Source organism: Leopardus geoffroyi, chromosome X, assembly GCF_018350155.1.
Source record: "Leopardus geoffroyi isolate Oge1 chromosome X, O.geoffroyi_Oge1_pat1.0, whole genome shotgun sequence".
Classification (NCBI taxonomy): domain Eukaryota; kingdom Metazoa; phylum Chordata; class Mammalia; order Carnivora; family Felidae; genus Leopardus; species Leopardus geoffroyi.
Window position 1 is genome coordinate 127,254,490 of NC_059343.1, and position 15,340 is coordinate 127,269,829.

Genomic DNA, 15,340 nt, shown 5'->3' on the forward strand with positions numbered 1-15,340 from the left:
GAAAATAATAAAAAAAAAAAAATTAAACCACTGCAGGTGGTCCTTCAGGCCGAGGGAGAGGGTCCTGCGCCCGAAAAGATGCCCGACACCGTCAGTCATCCGGGGCGGAAGTGAAAGTCGAGGTAGGGTAGCACCTCGCGCCTACCGGAATGGCCACCGTCCGAAGGAAGGACAGTAGCGAGTGTGGCGGACGACTCCCGCCCACGGCCGGTGGTGCAACACCTTGGCGCGTTCGCCCCCTGGGGTGTCTTCACACTTCCTGGCCCAGGCCGTGGCCGTCACGTGGCTGTGTACCCCTGTGAAGTCACTGAGCCGTACGGTAGACGCCGAGTACTTGCCTGCCTTCAAGTCGTGCCTCCGTAATGAAGTCTGTGAACAAAGTGTAACCGCTGGGGCGCCGGGCTTGCACAGCGGATGGCGGGTGGTGCTACACACCGAGACGGGGAGCTGGTGGCGACCGGGAGGCCAAAGTTCCATGTCCGGCTCGTGATATCTGTGAGACAGCACACAGGACTCGTCTGGCGGGTGAAGGGCTCAGCGGAGACTTCATTGTTGGAGATGTCATTTGGGAACGATCAATCCACAGACGGTGTTTAGGGCCACGAGAATGAGCGAGGTCAGCACAGGAGTGAGCAGAGGTAGCGAAGGGGGCCCCGGCCCCGCCCCCCCCCCCCCCCCCCGCCAGGGGCTCCCACCTTGTAGAGGGGACAGGGCGGTGTGGCAGAGGTCACGAGAGGAGAGCAGTCCGAGGGGCCCATAGGATGAAGTCAGAAAGAGACTAGCCAACCCGATCCCTGGTGACCTCGACACGCCGCTTTGACGGGGCGGTGGGGTAGGAGCCAGGTCAGAAGCCTGGTTAGAAGCTCTCCTGTTGGAGAGGCAGCAGGAGGAAGTAAGGAAACAGACAAGCGTCTGGAGAAGTTTGGCCGTAAAGAGGAGCGGAGAGTTGGGGCTGTGACTGGAGAGGGGTGTTGCCTCAAAGTTCTTCAAGAGTGGATGCTACTGGGACCTATCTGAGGACGCAGGAGAAAGATGGGGTGACGTCAGGAGTGAAGAATTCCTCAGAACAGACGAGAAACTTGTGATTCTGGCCACGGTGGGATAACAACTACTAGAATAGCCCTCTGGTCGTAAACAGCTAGAAAACTAGGCAAAATCCCGCGGACAACAGGCTGTGCCGGACCGTGATCACAAGGAGACCCGATGCCGTGACCCGTATGAGCGGCCTGGACTTCTGCCTCGAAGCACTTCTCAGATCACGGTGCAGGAAGGGGTGTCCTGAGTAGGACTTGTGGTCTCCGCTATTCCAGCTAACGCGCCAATAGTGGAGAAAAGACAGAAGACCGGAAACATTTGAATAGAAAACACATAGCAAGATGGTGGACTTAGATCCAACCATTACAGTGTTAATGGATTGGGCACCTGAGTGGCTCAGTTAGTTGAGTGTCTGACTCTTGTTTTTTTCCAGTTTCTTTCTTTATTTTGAGAGAGAGAGAGAGAGAGAGAGAGAGAAAGAGACAGAGGGAGAGAGAGCACAAGTGGGTGAGGGGCAGAGAGAGAATCACAAACAGGCTCTGCGTGGACAGAGCCTGACCTGGGGCTCGAACTCACAAACTGTGAGACCACGGCCCGAGCTGAGATCAAGAGTCGGACGCTCAACTGACTGAGCCACGCGGGCGCCCCTGAACAGAGCAATTCAAAGGCAGAGATTATGAGACTGGTTACAAAAGCGAGACCAGGCCACAGGCCGTCTACAGGTGCACTCGAAAGGAAGACACAGACGGGTTAAAAGAACACAACTGAAAAAGTCACACCAAGAAATAAAGTAAGCATAAGGAAGTTGGAGTGGCTACACCGAACAGAGCAGATGTCGACAGGAGCAACATTACCAGGGAAAAAGACGGCCGTTTCCTGGTCATCAAAGGGTCAACTCATCAAGGACATATCGTAGTCCTAAAGGCGCACGCGCCCAAAGGGAGCTTCAAATCAGATGCGGTAAAATCTGACAGAACCGACAGGAGAAAGACAAATCCACAGGTGCATTTGGAGGCTGTGATATTTTTCTTTCAGTCGGCCAGAGACAGCCGGTGGAGAGAAGATCCGCACGGCCACCGAGGACATACACAACATTACCAATCACCTCGAGCCAAACGACACTCGTAGTTCGCGCCACCAACTGCGGAACATCCACTCTTTCCAGACACACGCGGAATGTTCGCCGAGCTGAACCATCTGCCAAACCATACAAGTCTCAATCGTTTTAAAAGAAATGAAATTAGACATTGTAAATTCTCTGTCCTACAATGTAATTAAAAATGCATAACAAGGCGTCTGGCTGGCTCAGTCGGCTAGAGCACGTGACTGTTGATCTCGGGGTCGTGAGTTCAAGCCCCATGTTGGGCATGGAGCCTACTTAATTAAAAACAGAAAAACAGGGGCGCCTGGGTGGCCGAGTTGGTTTAGCGTCCAATCTCGGCTCAGGTCATGATCTCGCGGTCCAGGAGTTCGAGCCCCGCGTCGGGCTCTGTGCTGACAGCTCGGAGCCTGGAGCCTGCTTCCGATTCTGTGTCTCCCTCACTCTCTGCCCCTCCCCTGCTCATGCTCTGTCTCTCAAAAAATAATAAACCTTAAAAAAATTTAAAAAAAAACATTATTAACTCAATGATGATGAAAATAGAACCTATCTAAGGGCATAGAATACAGCTAACGATGTTCTTAAAGGGACTTTATGGCTTTAAATGCTTAGGCTAGACAAGGAAAGTTTTCATTTTTTTCTTCAAGTAGGCTCTGTGCCCAACATGGGGCTTAAACTCATGACCCTGAGATCAAGAATCACACACTCCACTGACTGAGCCAGCCAGGTGCCCCAGGAAAGGTTTAAAATAAATGACTTGAGGTTATACTGTAAGAAGCTGGAAAAGATTGGGGCACCTGGGTGGCTCAGTCGGTTGAGCATCTGATTTCAGCTTGGGTCACGATCCCAGGGTGGTGAGATCGAGCCCCACGTCAGGCTCCCTGCCTGTTTCTTCTTTCTATAGAGAGAGAGCATAAGCGGGGAGAGGGGCAGAGGGAGAAGGAGAGACAGAATCCCAAGCAGGCCCTGTGCTGTCAGCAGGGAGCCCAGAGTGGGACTCAGACCCACAAACAGTGAGATCATGACCTGAGCCAAAATCCAGAGTCAGGTGCTTAACCGCCTGAGCCACCCAAGTGCCCCTAAAGATTTTAAAGTAACCTCTATACCCCAACATGGGGCCCGAACTTACAACCCTGAGATCAAGAGTCACACACGCTACCAACTGGGCCGGCCAGGTGCCCCTAAAGGAACTGAAATTATAACTAAAAACCTTCCCACAAAGAAAACTCCCGCAGAAGCGGCTTCATTGGCAAACCCATCAGTCACTTAACGAAGTGACACCAAGCATACACGAGCCCTTGAAGAACGTAAGAGGAGAGGGAACACTTTCTAAAGCCAGGTGCACATTGCCAGAAAACTGCAGGTCCACCTCTCTCATCAACATAGACGCAAAACCTCCCCAGGGATATTAGCAACGGTGAAAGACGACATTTTGCACCCAAGTTTGAGTACAAGGCAAGGACGTCCATTTTCACGACTTCTATTCAACACTTGGTTAGAGGCCCTAACCGGTGCAAGAAGGAAAGAAGAAAGGCACACAGATTGGAAAAGAAGCAGGAAGTCTCTGTATTTCCAGAAGAACTGTGTAAGTGGACTACTGCAAGGTATTTACCGCCCTCCCCAAACGACTAGAGGTTGGTTCATTCCTTGGCTTTGGCACCAAAATAAGTAAATACATTAAAAAAACCTACTGGAGCCAATCAGTGAGCCTGAGCGAGGCTCAAGATGCAAAGCCATTCTTAAAAACTCAACTGCATTTCCCAAACTCTCAATGATCAATTAAAAATGAAAGGACGATACCAATGGGAGCAGAAACCAGAGGCTCCGGACGAGTTTCGGGGGGAGGGGAGCGTGTCCCACGTTTTGGGTTGGATAGTTACGAACCCCGAGACGAAAAGCATTGGAAGCACTCGAGGCTTTCAGGGCAAAAAAACCGCACGAGCACAGGCAGAGATGGAAACGTAAGCTTTTATTCCTCCGGGACGGCTTGGACTTCGCCAACGCCTAGCTTCATGGGGCACGTAGTGCGACTCGTGACCGCAGACACAAAGTCACTGCGAGCCTGCGCTACCTTTGAAGACACTCAGTTACAGGAAACCGGACTTGCTTTTCACAACGTGAATCCTGTTTTCTTCGTCCCTATCCGCCTCGCTTCCAACGCCCCCCCTTCCTGGGGCTCCTCACCGGCCGGGTAACACAAGGCTGGGGCTTAGCCCAGCCTTGGGTTCGTGGCCTCTCTGTCACAATCAGCGCCCGGGCCCGAGGCTGAGCCTGTGGCCTCCAGAGCCGGGGCTGGCGCGACACCCGTCGGGAGGCGCCCCCGGGGGTGGGCCGGAGTGCCAGGCGATGACGCTAGGCTGGCTCCCAGGTCCCCGGTGAAGCCTGCAGACACCAGCCCGGTGAGGGGACACCGCTGGGCTCTCTGGGATGGCTCCGGACTCTCGTTCTAGCTAGTGAACTGAACCATAGGACGGCCACACCTCACTTTTCCGAATCACAAGAGCCCGGGGAGGAGGGGGGCGGGGGGCGGCGGGGGGTGCGGCGCAGCCTCATTGGCTCTGTCCTACACGGTGGCCCCTTTCCCCCAGGGCTTCAGCCGAGTCCCAGGGGAAGGGCTAAGGGCCGCCCTGCCCAGTTCTTAGGGGAGCCAGCTCCCTGCTCCACCGGGCAGCCACACTCACATCTCTCCCCTGGCCTGCGAGGCCGGCAGCCTTCAGACACGCATTCCTCCCACACCCCTGCACCCCTCCGCTGAGAACAGCTCGCCTGTCCCCCAAACGCCGGAACAAAGGCAGGCCTCTGCGGCGTCCTGCCTGTCGACAGCTAGCAGCCGGCTCTGAGCCCAGCCTGTGCCCGCGTGCCTGGAGCAGCTGGGGCCACCTTCTGCTGTCCCCTGCGAGGAGGAGACCCCCACCCCCCACCGCCCACGGGCTGCTGAGGACTCGAGAGCCACGAGAACTTCCAACTATGAGAACTTTGACTTCCAGGTTTGGGGAATCCGCCAGGTGAACACATCAACTCTGAAATTCGTCGCTCTCTTCTGGCCCCTGCCTGTTTTGGCGCTCCACGCCTAAGCCTGCAGAAGGAGAGAACGGCAGTCAGCAAGTGCGGGAGGCGCTCCGGCTGCCAGAAGGCCTGGCTCGAGGGCCGGGCTGTGCTGCCGTCTCGGCTTCTGGGCTTCTCGGCAGAGAAGGTGAGGGAGCTGGGACGAGGCCTCGCCCCGAACGCGCAACTTCCAGAGGGAGGTGCGGGGGGGCAGGCCTGTCTCCAGCCATCGTCGCAAGGGGTGGCCTGCCTCGGAGCTGCCCCCACCCCCCCCCCCACCCCCCTCGGGAGCAGGCGCCGCGTCCATGCCGATCGGAACAAACGCTCTGCTGTCTGGGGCCGGCGTGAAGAGGCGAGCCCGAGCGGCCCTGGAGGCCGGCCGGCCGCAGGGCGCACCCGTGCCTCTAGCCCCTGGCCCCATGGGGGCCGGTCCCAGGGGTACCTGGGAGTGAGCTGGACGACAGCAGCTGTAGGCTGTCCAGGACCCCGTCCTCATACAAGGCCAGCTTCTGCACCATCTTCTGCCGGGCCGGGTTGATGACGATCTGTGGTGGCTGTGATGACAGAGAGCTACCCAAGAGCGGTCCTGGGGTGGAGAGAGTGTCCTCTGAGCTGCAGGGGCCGCTGTCCCCGGGAACTCGTCAGGGACGCTCCTGGCCAGCCCCAGCTTAGTTCCCTGCCCCTTGGGACACACGTCCTCGGTGCTGTCTCTGACGGGAGGGCCTGGAAGGGGCCGCGCCGTTGCCCCAGCTCCCGGCCCGGCCAGGAACCCCGTCCTGCGTAAAGCCCTCCTTGTTCCCAGCTTTCAGGGAGTGAGCTCCTGGCCTCTTCTCACCCACCCGGAGGTCAGGGCCTGGAGCTCGCTAAGGACACGGAGATTAAGGGCAGGCCCCCAGTTCTCTCCCGCCAAAGGGCTGGGGGTGGGGCGTATGGGGACCGTCAGCAAAGGAGGCCCCTGGTCCCTCTTTTGGGCACCGGTCCCCGGCTACCTTCCATAGCTGTCAGCCGGGGCCCTGGGCCGCTCCCCCAGCTCGACGCTTGGGTGGCACCCCCTTCGGTACCGCCGGCCGTCCCGAGGGATGCCGGGGCCCACACGGCGGCACCTTGCCCGGGGCTGCCGGGCAAGGCCAGGCCTGGGGGGCAGCTCGGGCTCAGGTGCCAGGAATGCAGGGCAGCAGACAGGCCGGACACGCTCTCGTCACTCTCCACGGGCTGGTTGGGGCCCTTCTGGAGCCAGTCTGGAGCCGGGGCTGGGGCTCCTGGGGGAACCGCCAGGGGCCGCAGCGGGCCGGCAGCGCTCGGGGCGCTGCCGGCCGTGGAGATGTAGGAGTTCTCCTGGGGGGAAGGGGGGCCGTGGCCGGCAGCCTCAGGCTCCAGCGCTGGCCCCGCCACGGCCGCCTGCAGCCTCTCCAGGCTCTCATACACCTGCGAGGACAGAGAGACGCTCTGAGGGGGTGGCCTGGGTGGGGTCTCCGTGGCTCTCCGCAGGCAGGCCAGGACTGGCCACGCGGACCGGTCACGGCCCTCACATAAGAGGGCCCTGCTCCGGGCCACCCGTGGTCTGTCCTGGGGCTCGGGCTTCCTGGGGGGGCTGCGGGGACCAGTGAGCTGGCACGCCCTGCATCTGTCCTTTGCCCTTTTGTCCCTGTCGCAAGGAATGCCGAGAAGTCACGGCCCCTAGGATAAAGGACCAAGAATGGCTTTTCCCTCTCTTCCAGAAAGCAAACCTCACTGCCCCCCTGCCCTCAAAGGGGCAGAGGGAAAGAGGGGAGGGGCGGGGAGGGGCAGGGAGGGGCCAGGGAAAGGCAGATGCAGTGGCACAGTGTACCCAGAAGGGGGCGTGGCAAAGCCCTTTGCTCGTGTCTGGCAGGGGGGGTTTGGTGGGGCTCCGGCCACCCCGAGCGGAATGGAAGGGCAAGCAAAACACGTGTGAAGACCCTGGCTCTAGAAAGAGGTCCGGCAGCTGCCGCGTCCGGCTCCCCGCGGAGCAGCACCGGGAACCCAGGGCTCCCGACACGCTGCTGTCCCCCACGGGCGGCAGAGTCCCAAGTGCTTCCCACCCTACGCCGCCGTGCAGGGCTACCTGGGTCATGGGGGGTCTCCTTTTGGCCCGCCGGTGCAGACAGCAGCAAGCCAGCTGGCCCAGCGCCAGGCCCAGCTCGGGGGGGCACGGCCCGGGCCGGGGGTCCAGATGCTTCTTACAGATCTGGGCGGCAATTGGGGCAGCCCAGGCGTCTGCGGCCAGACCTGCTTGGAGTGTGGTCTGGGTGCTTTTCAGGGCTAACCCGGCCTCCTCAGCCTCTTCTTCAACCAGGTCTTTCTGTGGGACGGATACTATGAGTGTGGCCACTGCGGGGGAGGTCGTGCCTGCAGTCCCATTCCCCAGGCTCTCATCACGGACTCCTGTGGTCTTTGTTCCGACTTAGTAAGCACCCGCTGTGTGCCCGGCACTGCCGGGACACACCCTAGGGACACAGTGACAAACGGAGCGCTCTGGGTCCACCTTCATAGAACTGACTTCCTGGTGTGGGAGAGATACCAACGAGCCCATAGAGCAACGGGACGCTTCAAAGGACAGGCCCGTGGGGCTTCTGACGAGGGCCTGAGCAAGGAGCACTCGAGCTGGGATCTGAAGGCACGAACTCGCCAGAGGTCAGAGCTAAGAAGGGAAGGGAGTGGCCCAGAGAGAGGTACCCAGGGGCGCAAAGAGGACTGGAGAGCATCTTGAGTTCTGACATGGGAAGGACCAGGAGGAAGCACCTGGGGTGGGGGTGGGGGGTCTTTCCGAAGGAAGGGCTCATAGAAAGGCCCTGGGGCAGGCAGCAGGGAGCTGGCTGAGTCCGGAGGACAGAGGGACGTGCTCACGGATGAGGCCGGCGAGGGGAGCATGGCTCCCGTCCGGCTCCCCGGTTCCGGCCCAGACCCGGTGAAACTTGGGAACAGACAGAAGCAACCCCGAGGCGGGAACAGGGGCCGCAGGAGGTACACCGGTTGTCACACGTACAGAACCGACACCGACGGAGTGGCCCAGGAAGTGCCTGAGCACGGCGCGGGGATTAAGTCTGTTCCCAGGGGAGGGGCGCCTGGGGGGCTCAGGCGGGTAAGCGTCCGACTCGGTTTTGGCTCCGGTCACGATCGCGCGGTTTTGGGAGTTCGAGCCCCGCGTCGGGCTCTGCGCTGGCGGCGCGGAGACTGCTTGGGATCCCCTCTCACCCCTTCTCTGCCCCTCCCCTACCTGCATGGTCTCTGTCTCTCTCAAGCAGACAAACAAAAAAGTCTCTCTGCAGGTGGGGAAACAGGCCCGGTGAGGAGCAGGGATTCGCTCCGAGACCGTCACGCTGGGACTAGAAGCCAGGTCTCGGTCCACGGTGAGACGAATGGGAAGCAGCTGGCCCGATTTCCCACCACTGCCTCCCCTGGGGCCCTGGGTTCTGTTTCCCACCGCGGCTTCTTGGCCCCGAGCTCTGGGACTGTCCTGTTGGGCCACCCCCTTCCCCGCCCACAGCCCGGGTAGGGGCTGGAGAGGCCATAGCATCTGCAGAAGACAGACAGGTTTTTCCTCGGCAAGGTCAAGGGAAGCTGTTTGGCGCCCTGCCTGCTTTCAAAGATGAGTCAGCAGTAGCAGAGGCTGGCTTCTGTGGGGCACTGCATTCCAGATCATTCCACCCTCCAGGGCTGCACCTGTTGGTTACCAGGAGTAGCGCTTCCCTGCCTCCCTTTCTGCCTCTCTCCCTGCTGTCTCCTCGCCTCTCTGTCTCTCTCTCTCTCTCCTCTGCCTCCCTCGCTGCCCCACCTCAGGAGGCTCACCAGATACTTGGTCTTGGTACCATGCGTCCTCACGGCCCTCTGGCCAGCCAGGGTCTCCAGCACTACCTGGAGAGGGCAGGACGGAGAGTGTGGCGGTGGCTTCTGGGATGGCAGGGAGGGCCACACGCGGGGGTGGGGGGGCTCGTGGGGTGGACCGGCCCAAAGAGGCTGCTGAGGCACGGATCCGGGCGGACGGGGGCTCGGCCCTCGGACGCGCAGATGGGGACCGGCTGCCGGCAAGGACGGAGCCGCGCGTTACGGGACCGGAGCTCCGGCGGGAGCACGCACGGGGAGTGAGGTGCAGGGCGGAGGCGAGGGCCCGTGTCAGGGAGGGAGGGGCCCCGGAGCCGAAGCTCCGTTAGCTTCCTCCCGCCAGGTCGGCCTCTGGCCCCACGGGGAGCTCCCCAGGCCCCGGTGCCTTCGCTGGGCCCCGGCCTCCCATCCCCCCCCCGTCGCCTCCCCAAAGCGGCAGAGGGGGCCTGCGGCTCACCACGCCGAAGCTGAAGGTGTCGGTGTCCACGGCCAGCCGCCCCGTCTTGACGTACTCCTCGGGCAGGTAGGCCAGAGTGCCACGCACGGTCCGCGTCCGGGCCACGGTGCTGCTCTGGCCGGGACTGGCCGCCGCGAAGCGGCTGAGACGCGCCAGGCCAAAGTCTCCCAGTTTGGGCATCAGTCTGTCATCCAGAAGGACGTTGGAGCTGGGGGAGGGAAGCGGCGGCGTCAGCTCGGGCCCCGGCCCGCTCCACACCCCAACACCTGCCTGGCGCCGACGGAAGAGGACTCCGGGCTGCCAGCTCGCGCCTCGCCCACGGAAAGTGGCTGGCGGCGGCCGGCGGTCCCGCTGCCCGGGGGCTCCCTCACGCGGGCCAGCCCCTGCTCCTCGGTGGGGCCCGTCCTCAGCCTCTGCTTCCATACCTGTCCTGCGCCCGGCTCTCCGTGACCCGGGGCCCTCAGCTCCGATGGCCCGGGCCTCGGGGCTGCAGCCCGTCCCTCACCTCAGCCTCAGGCAGGAGAGGACAGGCCTATTCTCATGGGGGACACCCAGAGCAGGGCTCCTTGGGACTCGGAGAGCGAGCGCCACTGCTCCCTGCCGGCAGAAGGTTGGGGAGCATCATTCCCTTGCGGCGGACTCCGCTCTGACAGCCGTCAGAGGCCGCAGGGGCCTGGCCGTGTCCCCTCCTCACCTCTTGATGTCTCCGTGGATGAGGCTGGGGCTATCCTGATGTAGAAACTGAATCGCCCGCGCCGTGCCCAGGAGGATGTTTAGTCGCTGAGGCCAGGAGAGAGGGGGGCAGGCCTGGCAGAGGAAGCAGAGGGGCGCAGAAGAGGCTGGAAGGGCCCCCGTTCCTGGACCCCAAGCCTCCCTCCGCCTGTCACTGCAGGGTCTAGACAAGTCACTTCACTGCCTGGGCCACAGTCTCCCCTTCTGGAAAACCACGAGCCAAAAGTCCATGAGCTACTTCACAAGAAGGTCAAGGCTAAGCTCTTCCAAGGAGGGGAGGATGGCTGGGGTGCGCCCTTCCTCCTGGGGTGAGCGGGATGTCGGGGGAGGGAGGCGTTCTCTCCACCTCCCCCAGCACCGCGCGCCGATCTCCAGAGCTGAAGTCCCTGAGCGCCGTGAGCCCCTGGATCTTGGGGGCACGTCACGAGAGGGGGCTCAGTCGTGGGTCCGGATGGTGCGGTCCGCCGCCCCCTTTCTCCAGGGGCAATGCTGACAAGACCCCTTAGCTACTCTGCTTGCAAAAGGGAGGAGCTTGACTCCGGCCACTGAGTCAATAACCCTCCTTTGATTTGATTTGATTGATTGATCCTTAACTATTTCTTTATCTTTAACTTTATTTATTTATTTATTTAGAGAGCAGGAGCACAGGAGGGGCAGAGAGAGGGGGAGAGAAGCCCAAGCAGGTTCCGTGTTGTCAGTGCGGAGCCTGCCTCCGGGGCTCAAACCCACGAACCGCGAGGTCGTGACCTGAGCTGGAATCAAGAGTCAGACGCTTAACCCGCCGAGGCACCCAGGTGCCCCAGTAACCCCCCCCCCCCCCCGCTTAGAGGCGTCACGACCCAGGCTTCCCAGCGCGTGGGAGCAGCCAGAGGGAGGCCCCGGGAAAGGGTGCCGGGGAATATGGCCACCCACCTCGGGCCGAACCCCGGACCCAAACCTGCCTGCCGGTGGGACCCGCTCACGGAGCCTGAGCGCCCAGGTGCCGACAGCGCTGCGGGGCCGGGGAAGCGTGTGCGGCCAAGTAGGCCTACCTGGAGGTGGAGGCGGTCCTCCAGGGAGCCACTGGGCAGGAAGCCATAGACGAGGCAGTAGAAGCCACTCTCGGCGCAGTAGCCGGCAAAGTCCACGATGTTTGGGTGACGAAACCTGCTTCAAAAGCGGGGCCTGAGGGCTCTGGCCTCCAGCCTCCACCACGCTCTCCGGCTGGCTGTCGTGGGGGTGGGCAGTCCCCGGGGGCTCGAGGGAGCCAGGCACCGCAGTCCGCGGTCCTGGAGGCCGATGGGGCCCCGACGCGGCTCTCTCTCTCCGCCGCCACCCGGGAGGGACGCCCCAGGCTCACCGAGACAGCTGCTCCACTTCGGTCAGGAAGCTCTGCCTCACTGTGGTCCACTCCAGGTCTGCCCCCTGCGGCCCCCAAGGAAAACGAGGGCGGGAGGCAGCGTGAAGCCTTTGCGGCCAAGGCTTGACGGCCACTCTCACTGCCGCCTGACCCGGGCCCAGAACAACCGAGGGGCTGGGGACCTTGAACTGGGGAATCAGAGGGCTGAAGGAGGTACACGGGGCAGCGTGTCCCGGGGAAGGCCCAGAGAAGCTAGGGTCTGCTGACGACCGGCCAGGGCCTTTGCGGGGGTGCTACACCCACCTCCTTCAGCCTCTTCACAGCATATAGCGTGTTCCTCATCACAGCCCGGTACACACACCCGAAGCCGCCCTCCCCGATCTTCAGCTCCTCTGAGAAGTTGTGGGTGCCTTGGGAAATCTCAGCGAGGGGCCAGCAGAACGGAGAGGGGTGGGCCCCCTGCAGGAGGGACACCGGGCTCTCCCGGTTAGGCTGTGGGAAGATACCTCGGATCAGGTGAAGTCCTCTGTCTTCCTCTGTGCCCCAAACCCTCCCCTGCGCCTGAAACTCACAAGCTCTTGCTACCCCAGCTGCCTCCTGGCCGGCCCTCCTGGCTGGCTGGGGTTCACAAGTGTACCAAAGGCTACCTGTTTTGCTCCTCGTCTTGACTCTTTCTCTGCCGGCAGGCCCCACCTACCTTGGTAGAGGAAGGGTCTGGATATGGTGGTGGTGGCTGGAGGGCAGCAGGGCTTGGGACAGGACCCAGCTCAGCCCCAGAATGGGTTTGGGAGCCTGGAAAAACTTCATAAAGACACCAGTGAGAGGCAGGGAGAGACCAGCGGCACGGTCTACGGCAGTGGCCATGGTCAAGGCGGACCTTTCCAAAAGACCATCAAGCCCCACACTGGGCCCCTCTTACCTGGGGAGGGGAGTGTGGAGGCTGACGTCTGCAACTTCCGGGGGCGGAGGGCCTCGGCCTCAGAGGGTGCAGGGGGACTGCTGGGCCTCGGGGTGCTGGTGCCGGGGGGCAGAAGGGGGGCGGGAGGGTGCCCTGGGATGCCAGGGAAGAAAAGGGCGGTTAGGCCCAGGCGGGGGAGGGGGAGGAGGGAGGAGTCCCGTGGGAGGTCCTGGGTCAGCCCGGGATCCCGGGGTCCCCGGGGCCGCTCGCTCACAGGCCGTGATGATATCCCGCGCGCGGAGCAGCTGCAGGTGCGTGAGGATGCGCACGAGGTCGGCCACGCGGGCGTTGCGGTTGATCCAGGGCCACAGGACACTGGCCGTGCGCTGCCCGGAGCGCTCGCACAGCCGCAGCTCGGTCTGGTCGCGCACGATCAGGGCGGCTGCGGGGCGGGAGGCGTCAGGCCCGGGCGCCCGGGGCCCGCGCGCCTCCCGCCCCAGCCTCTCCCAGCCCGCCGCCACCCACCGAACTGGCACCAGTCGGCGGGCTCCAGGGCGTCCATCACTTTGTAGAAGCGGCACATGACCCAGGGCGGCACCTCGTACAAGAAGTGCTGGGCGCCGGGGGCCGCGGGGTCCCCCGGGCCCGGCCCACCGGCCATGGCCGCCGCCGCCGCCGCCGCCGCGCCAGGGCCTCCTGGGGCCTCTCGGGGCCGCGGCGGGCGCGGGCCTTGGCCGGCCGGGTCCGCGGACACTGACTCACTTCCCCTTTAAGCCGGCCTCGTGCGGCGCCCGGCGGGGCGGAAGGGGCGGGGTCCGGGCCCGCCGCCATCTTGCCCGCCGCCGCCGCCGCCGCCGCCGCCGCGACCCTCGGCCAGACGGGGGCGCCGCGCGTGGTGTCTCCCCGCGGAGGCCGCGCCCCTTCGACCTGTGAGGCGGCCAGGCGGGCTTCCCGGAGGAGGGGCCGCCTGAATGGGGCCCCGAGGGATGGAGGAGCGCGGTTCCGAGCCGTGGGACAAAGGGCGAGGCACGGCCCGGGACACGCCAGACCGGGCTACAGCCGGGCCTTGGGAGAGTCACCGGGAGGTCCCCGCAGGAACTTCTGGCTTCATGTGGGAGGCAGTGCAGAGTCGTCAGAGATCCAGGCAGGGCGAGGTCAGATACGGGCCACACAGAGGACCCCCGCCGAGTCCCGGCAGCTGGCCGGAAGGCCGGGCGCAGGGAGAAGCGTCTGGAAGCTTGCCCGGCAGGCTACCCAGCTCAGGGCATTGTTGCCCACCTCCTCTGCCCTGCATCCTATCTTTCCCGCTCCTTGAGGAACCTGCTCCAGCAACTGTTAGCTCTTTGCGGTGTTTGCAAGTCTTCCTTCTTTGCTGGCCTCTTCCCACTAGCCCATAAAACGTATTTACACCTCTTAAAAACAGGCCTTCAGCTTCCGCCATCCCTCCTCCCTCTGGTGGCCATGCTTCTGGCTCACTTGGCGTTCCCCCCTGCTAGGACCGCAGACTCCAGCCTCTCCCCGGCACCAAGCTCGGCTCCCAGCCTCCTTGAGGTCTTCACCACGTTAGTGTCTCTTGCCCCTTCCCACAGTGGGCTGCAGCCATGGACTTCTTTGGATTCTCTGGCGCTCCTCCATTCCAGCAGCCACTATCCTCCGCTCATTTCCCTGAACATCTCGGGAGTCCGCTTCTTCCCCATAGGCCCATTGCTCTCACTGCTCCCTGCTACCTGGGGGACCTTCGGCCCCTAGCTCCCTCTGGGCAGAGCTGCCTGCTGCCCCTGGGGCATCCTTTTGGAGCCTCTGCACTTGTTTGCCTCCCCCACTAGATGGGGGAAGACCCCAGCAAGCAGCAGCGGTGCCTTCCTCTTTTGTTTCTCCAGTTGGATGCGTGCTTGCAAGGCAACAGGTGTCCTTCCCTGACCCCCCGCCCCCCGCCCCCAGTCCCGACCGGTAGTGGGCTCCTCTCCAGGCCGTCCTCCCGACATGGGCCTCCAATGGGAGGCTCTTCCCAGAAGCCACAGCCATTGCCAGCCACACCCTGAGCCCCAGTGGCTTCTCGTGGGACAGCTTTACGAAGACAACTGACTCTGGTGCGGGAAAGCCTCCTGCACGCACACACTGAGCTCTAAGGGAAGAGCAACGCGCTCCTCCTTGCTCACTGCTGTACAGCGGCTCCCAGGACGGGCCGGCACGCGAGAAACGCTCAGTATACACAGGTCGCATTTCAACCCTTTGTTTTAACATTCAAGGCCAGGATATTGGAGTGCACCTTTTAGCAGCTGTGTCCACATTTGCATGTGAAGCCGGGCTCTGGGCCGTCGTTCCCTCCAGCCCAGCCACAGCCTGCTGAGAACAGCTGCGGCAGGGCGCGCAGCTCCTGAATGCGGGCTTTGCAAAAGGTCTGCACACCCACGGTGATGACAGCGCCCCCTGTGGGCAGGGGGCCAGGTCAGCAGAGGCCTCGGGTGGGGGGGGGGGAGGGGTCCTGGGCGGCAGGCACAGGAGGAGCCGCAGCCGGGGGATGGCTGGGTGTTTCCCAAAGCACCTGGACAGAGAAGGCGCCCCCGCCACGGCCCCCAGGAGCGGGAAAGTTGTGCTTCTGTGCAGAAGGCCTGCGGCCCGCTGGCCTCTGGACCTGGGGCACGGCGGGCCGCCCCCGCACCGGGCCCTTCCCGGCCTGCCACCCCAGGGCTCCCTGTCACACGCAGGAGCAGTGTGCCTGGAAGGCGTAGCCTCGGAAGCCAGGGGGAGGTGGTGTATGGAGGGGACTGCTCTTTCCTCCCAAGGCCGTCCTGACAGCGGCTGGCTGTCGTGTTCGGGGGCAGCCAGATGGAATCGGGAGACACCACCATGCTGTCCTGTGAGCTGTCTGATAATGAAAGCCCAGACCTTGAG

General features: G+C 62.8%; 1 protein-coding gene and 1 non-coding gene across 3 annotated transcripts; one reads left to right on the forward strand and one right to left on the reverse strand.

Moving 5' to 3' along the window:
• The first annotated feature begins 2,329 nt into the window (after positions 1 to 2,329).
• Positions 2,330 to 2,403, forward strand: TRNAN-GUU. Its single transcript has one exon. It is a non-coding gene; the product is annotated as a tRNA-Asn (tRNA).
• A 1,685-nt stretch (positions 2,404 to 4,088) lies between these two features.
• On the reverse strand, positions 4,089 to 13,200 carry IRAK1 (interleukin 1 receptor associated kinase 1). Of its 2 annotated transcripts, XM_045472159.1 has the most exons (14): positions 12,971 to 13,200; positions 12,720 to 12,887; positions 12,467 to 12,598; positions 12,245 to 12,348; positions 11,851 to 12,039; positions 11,548 to 11,612; positions 11,240 to 11,354; positions 10,171 to 10,283; positions 9,477 to 9,684; positions 8,987 to 9,052; positions 7,263 to 7,499; positions 6,169 to 6,604; positions 5,622 to 5,765; positions 4,089 to 5,210 (listed from the first exon to the last, which is right to left on the reverse strand). In XM_045472159.1, the coding sequence occupies exons 1-14, from the start codon at positions 13,104 to 13,106 to the stop codon at positions 5,149 to 5,151; spliced, it is 2,175 nt and encodes a 724-aa protein (XP_045328115.1). In that variant the 5' UTR covers positions 13,107 to 13,200; the 3' UTR covers positions 4,089 to 5,148. The 2 variants fall into 2 exon arrangements, with proteins under 2 accessions (XP_045328115.1, XP_045328116.1); XM_045472160.1 differs by lacking the exon at positions 7,263 to 7,499 and having other exon boundaries at positions 12,971 to 13,192.
• Between the last annotated feature and the right edge of the window lie 2,140 nt (positions 13,201 to 15,340).

What these genes read in the sequence shown, in the direction of transcription:
- IRAK1 (XM_045472159.1), bottom strand. Translation starts at nt 13,106, where the DNA reads ATGGCCGGTGGGCCGGGCCCGGGGGACCCCGCGGCCCCCGGCGCCCAG. An exon ending in GAAGTGGAGCAGCTGTCTCG is followed by an intron (nt 11,355 to 11,547) that starts GTGAGCCTGGGG and finishes CTTTTGAAGCAG; the next exon opens with GTTTCGTCACCCAAACATCG. An exon ending in AGGACCGCCTCCACCTCCAG is followed by an intron (nt 10,284 to 11,239) that starts GTAGGCCTACTT and finishes TTCCTCTGCCAG; the next exon opens with GCCTGCCCCCCTCTCTCCTG.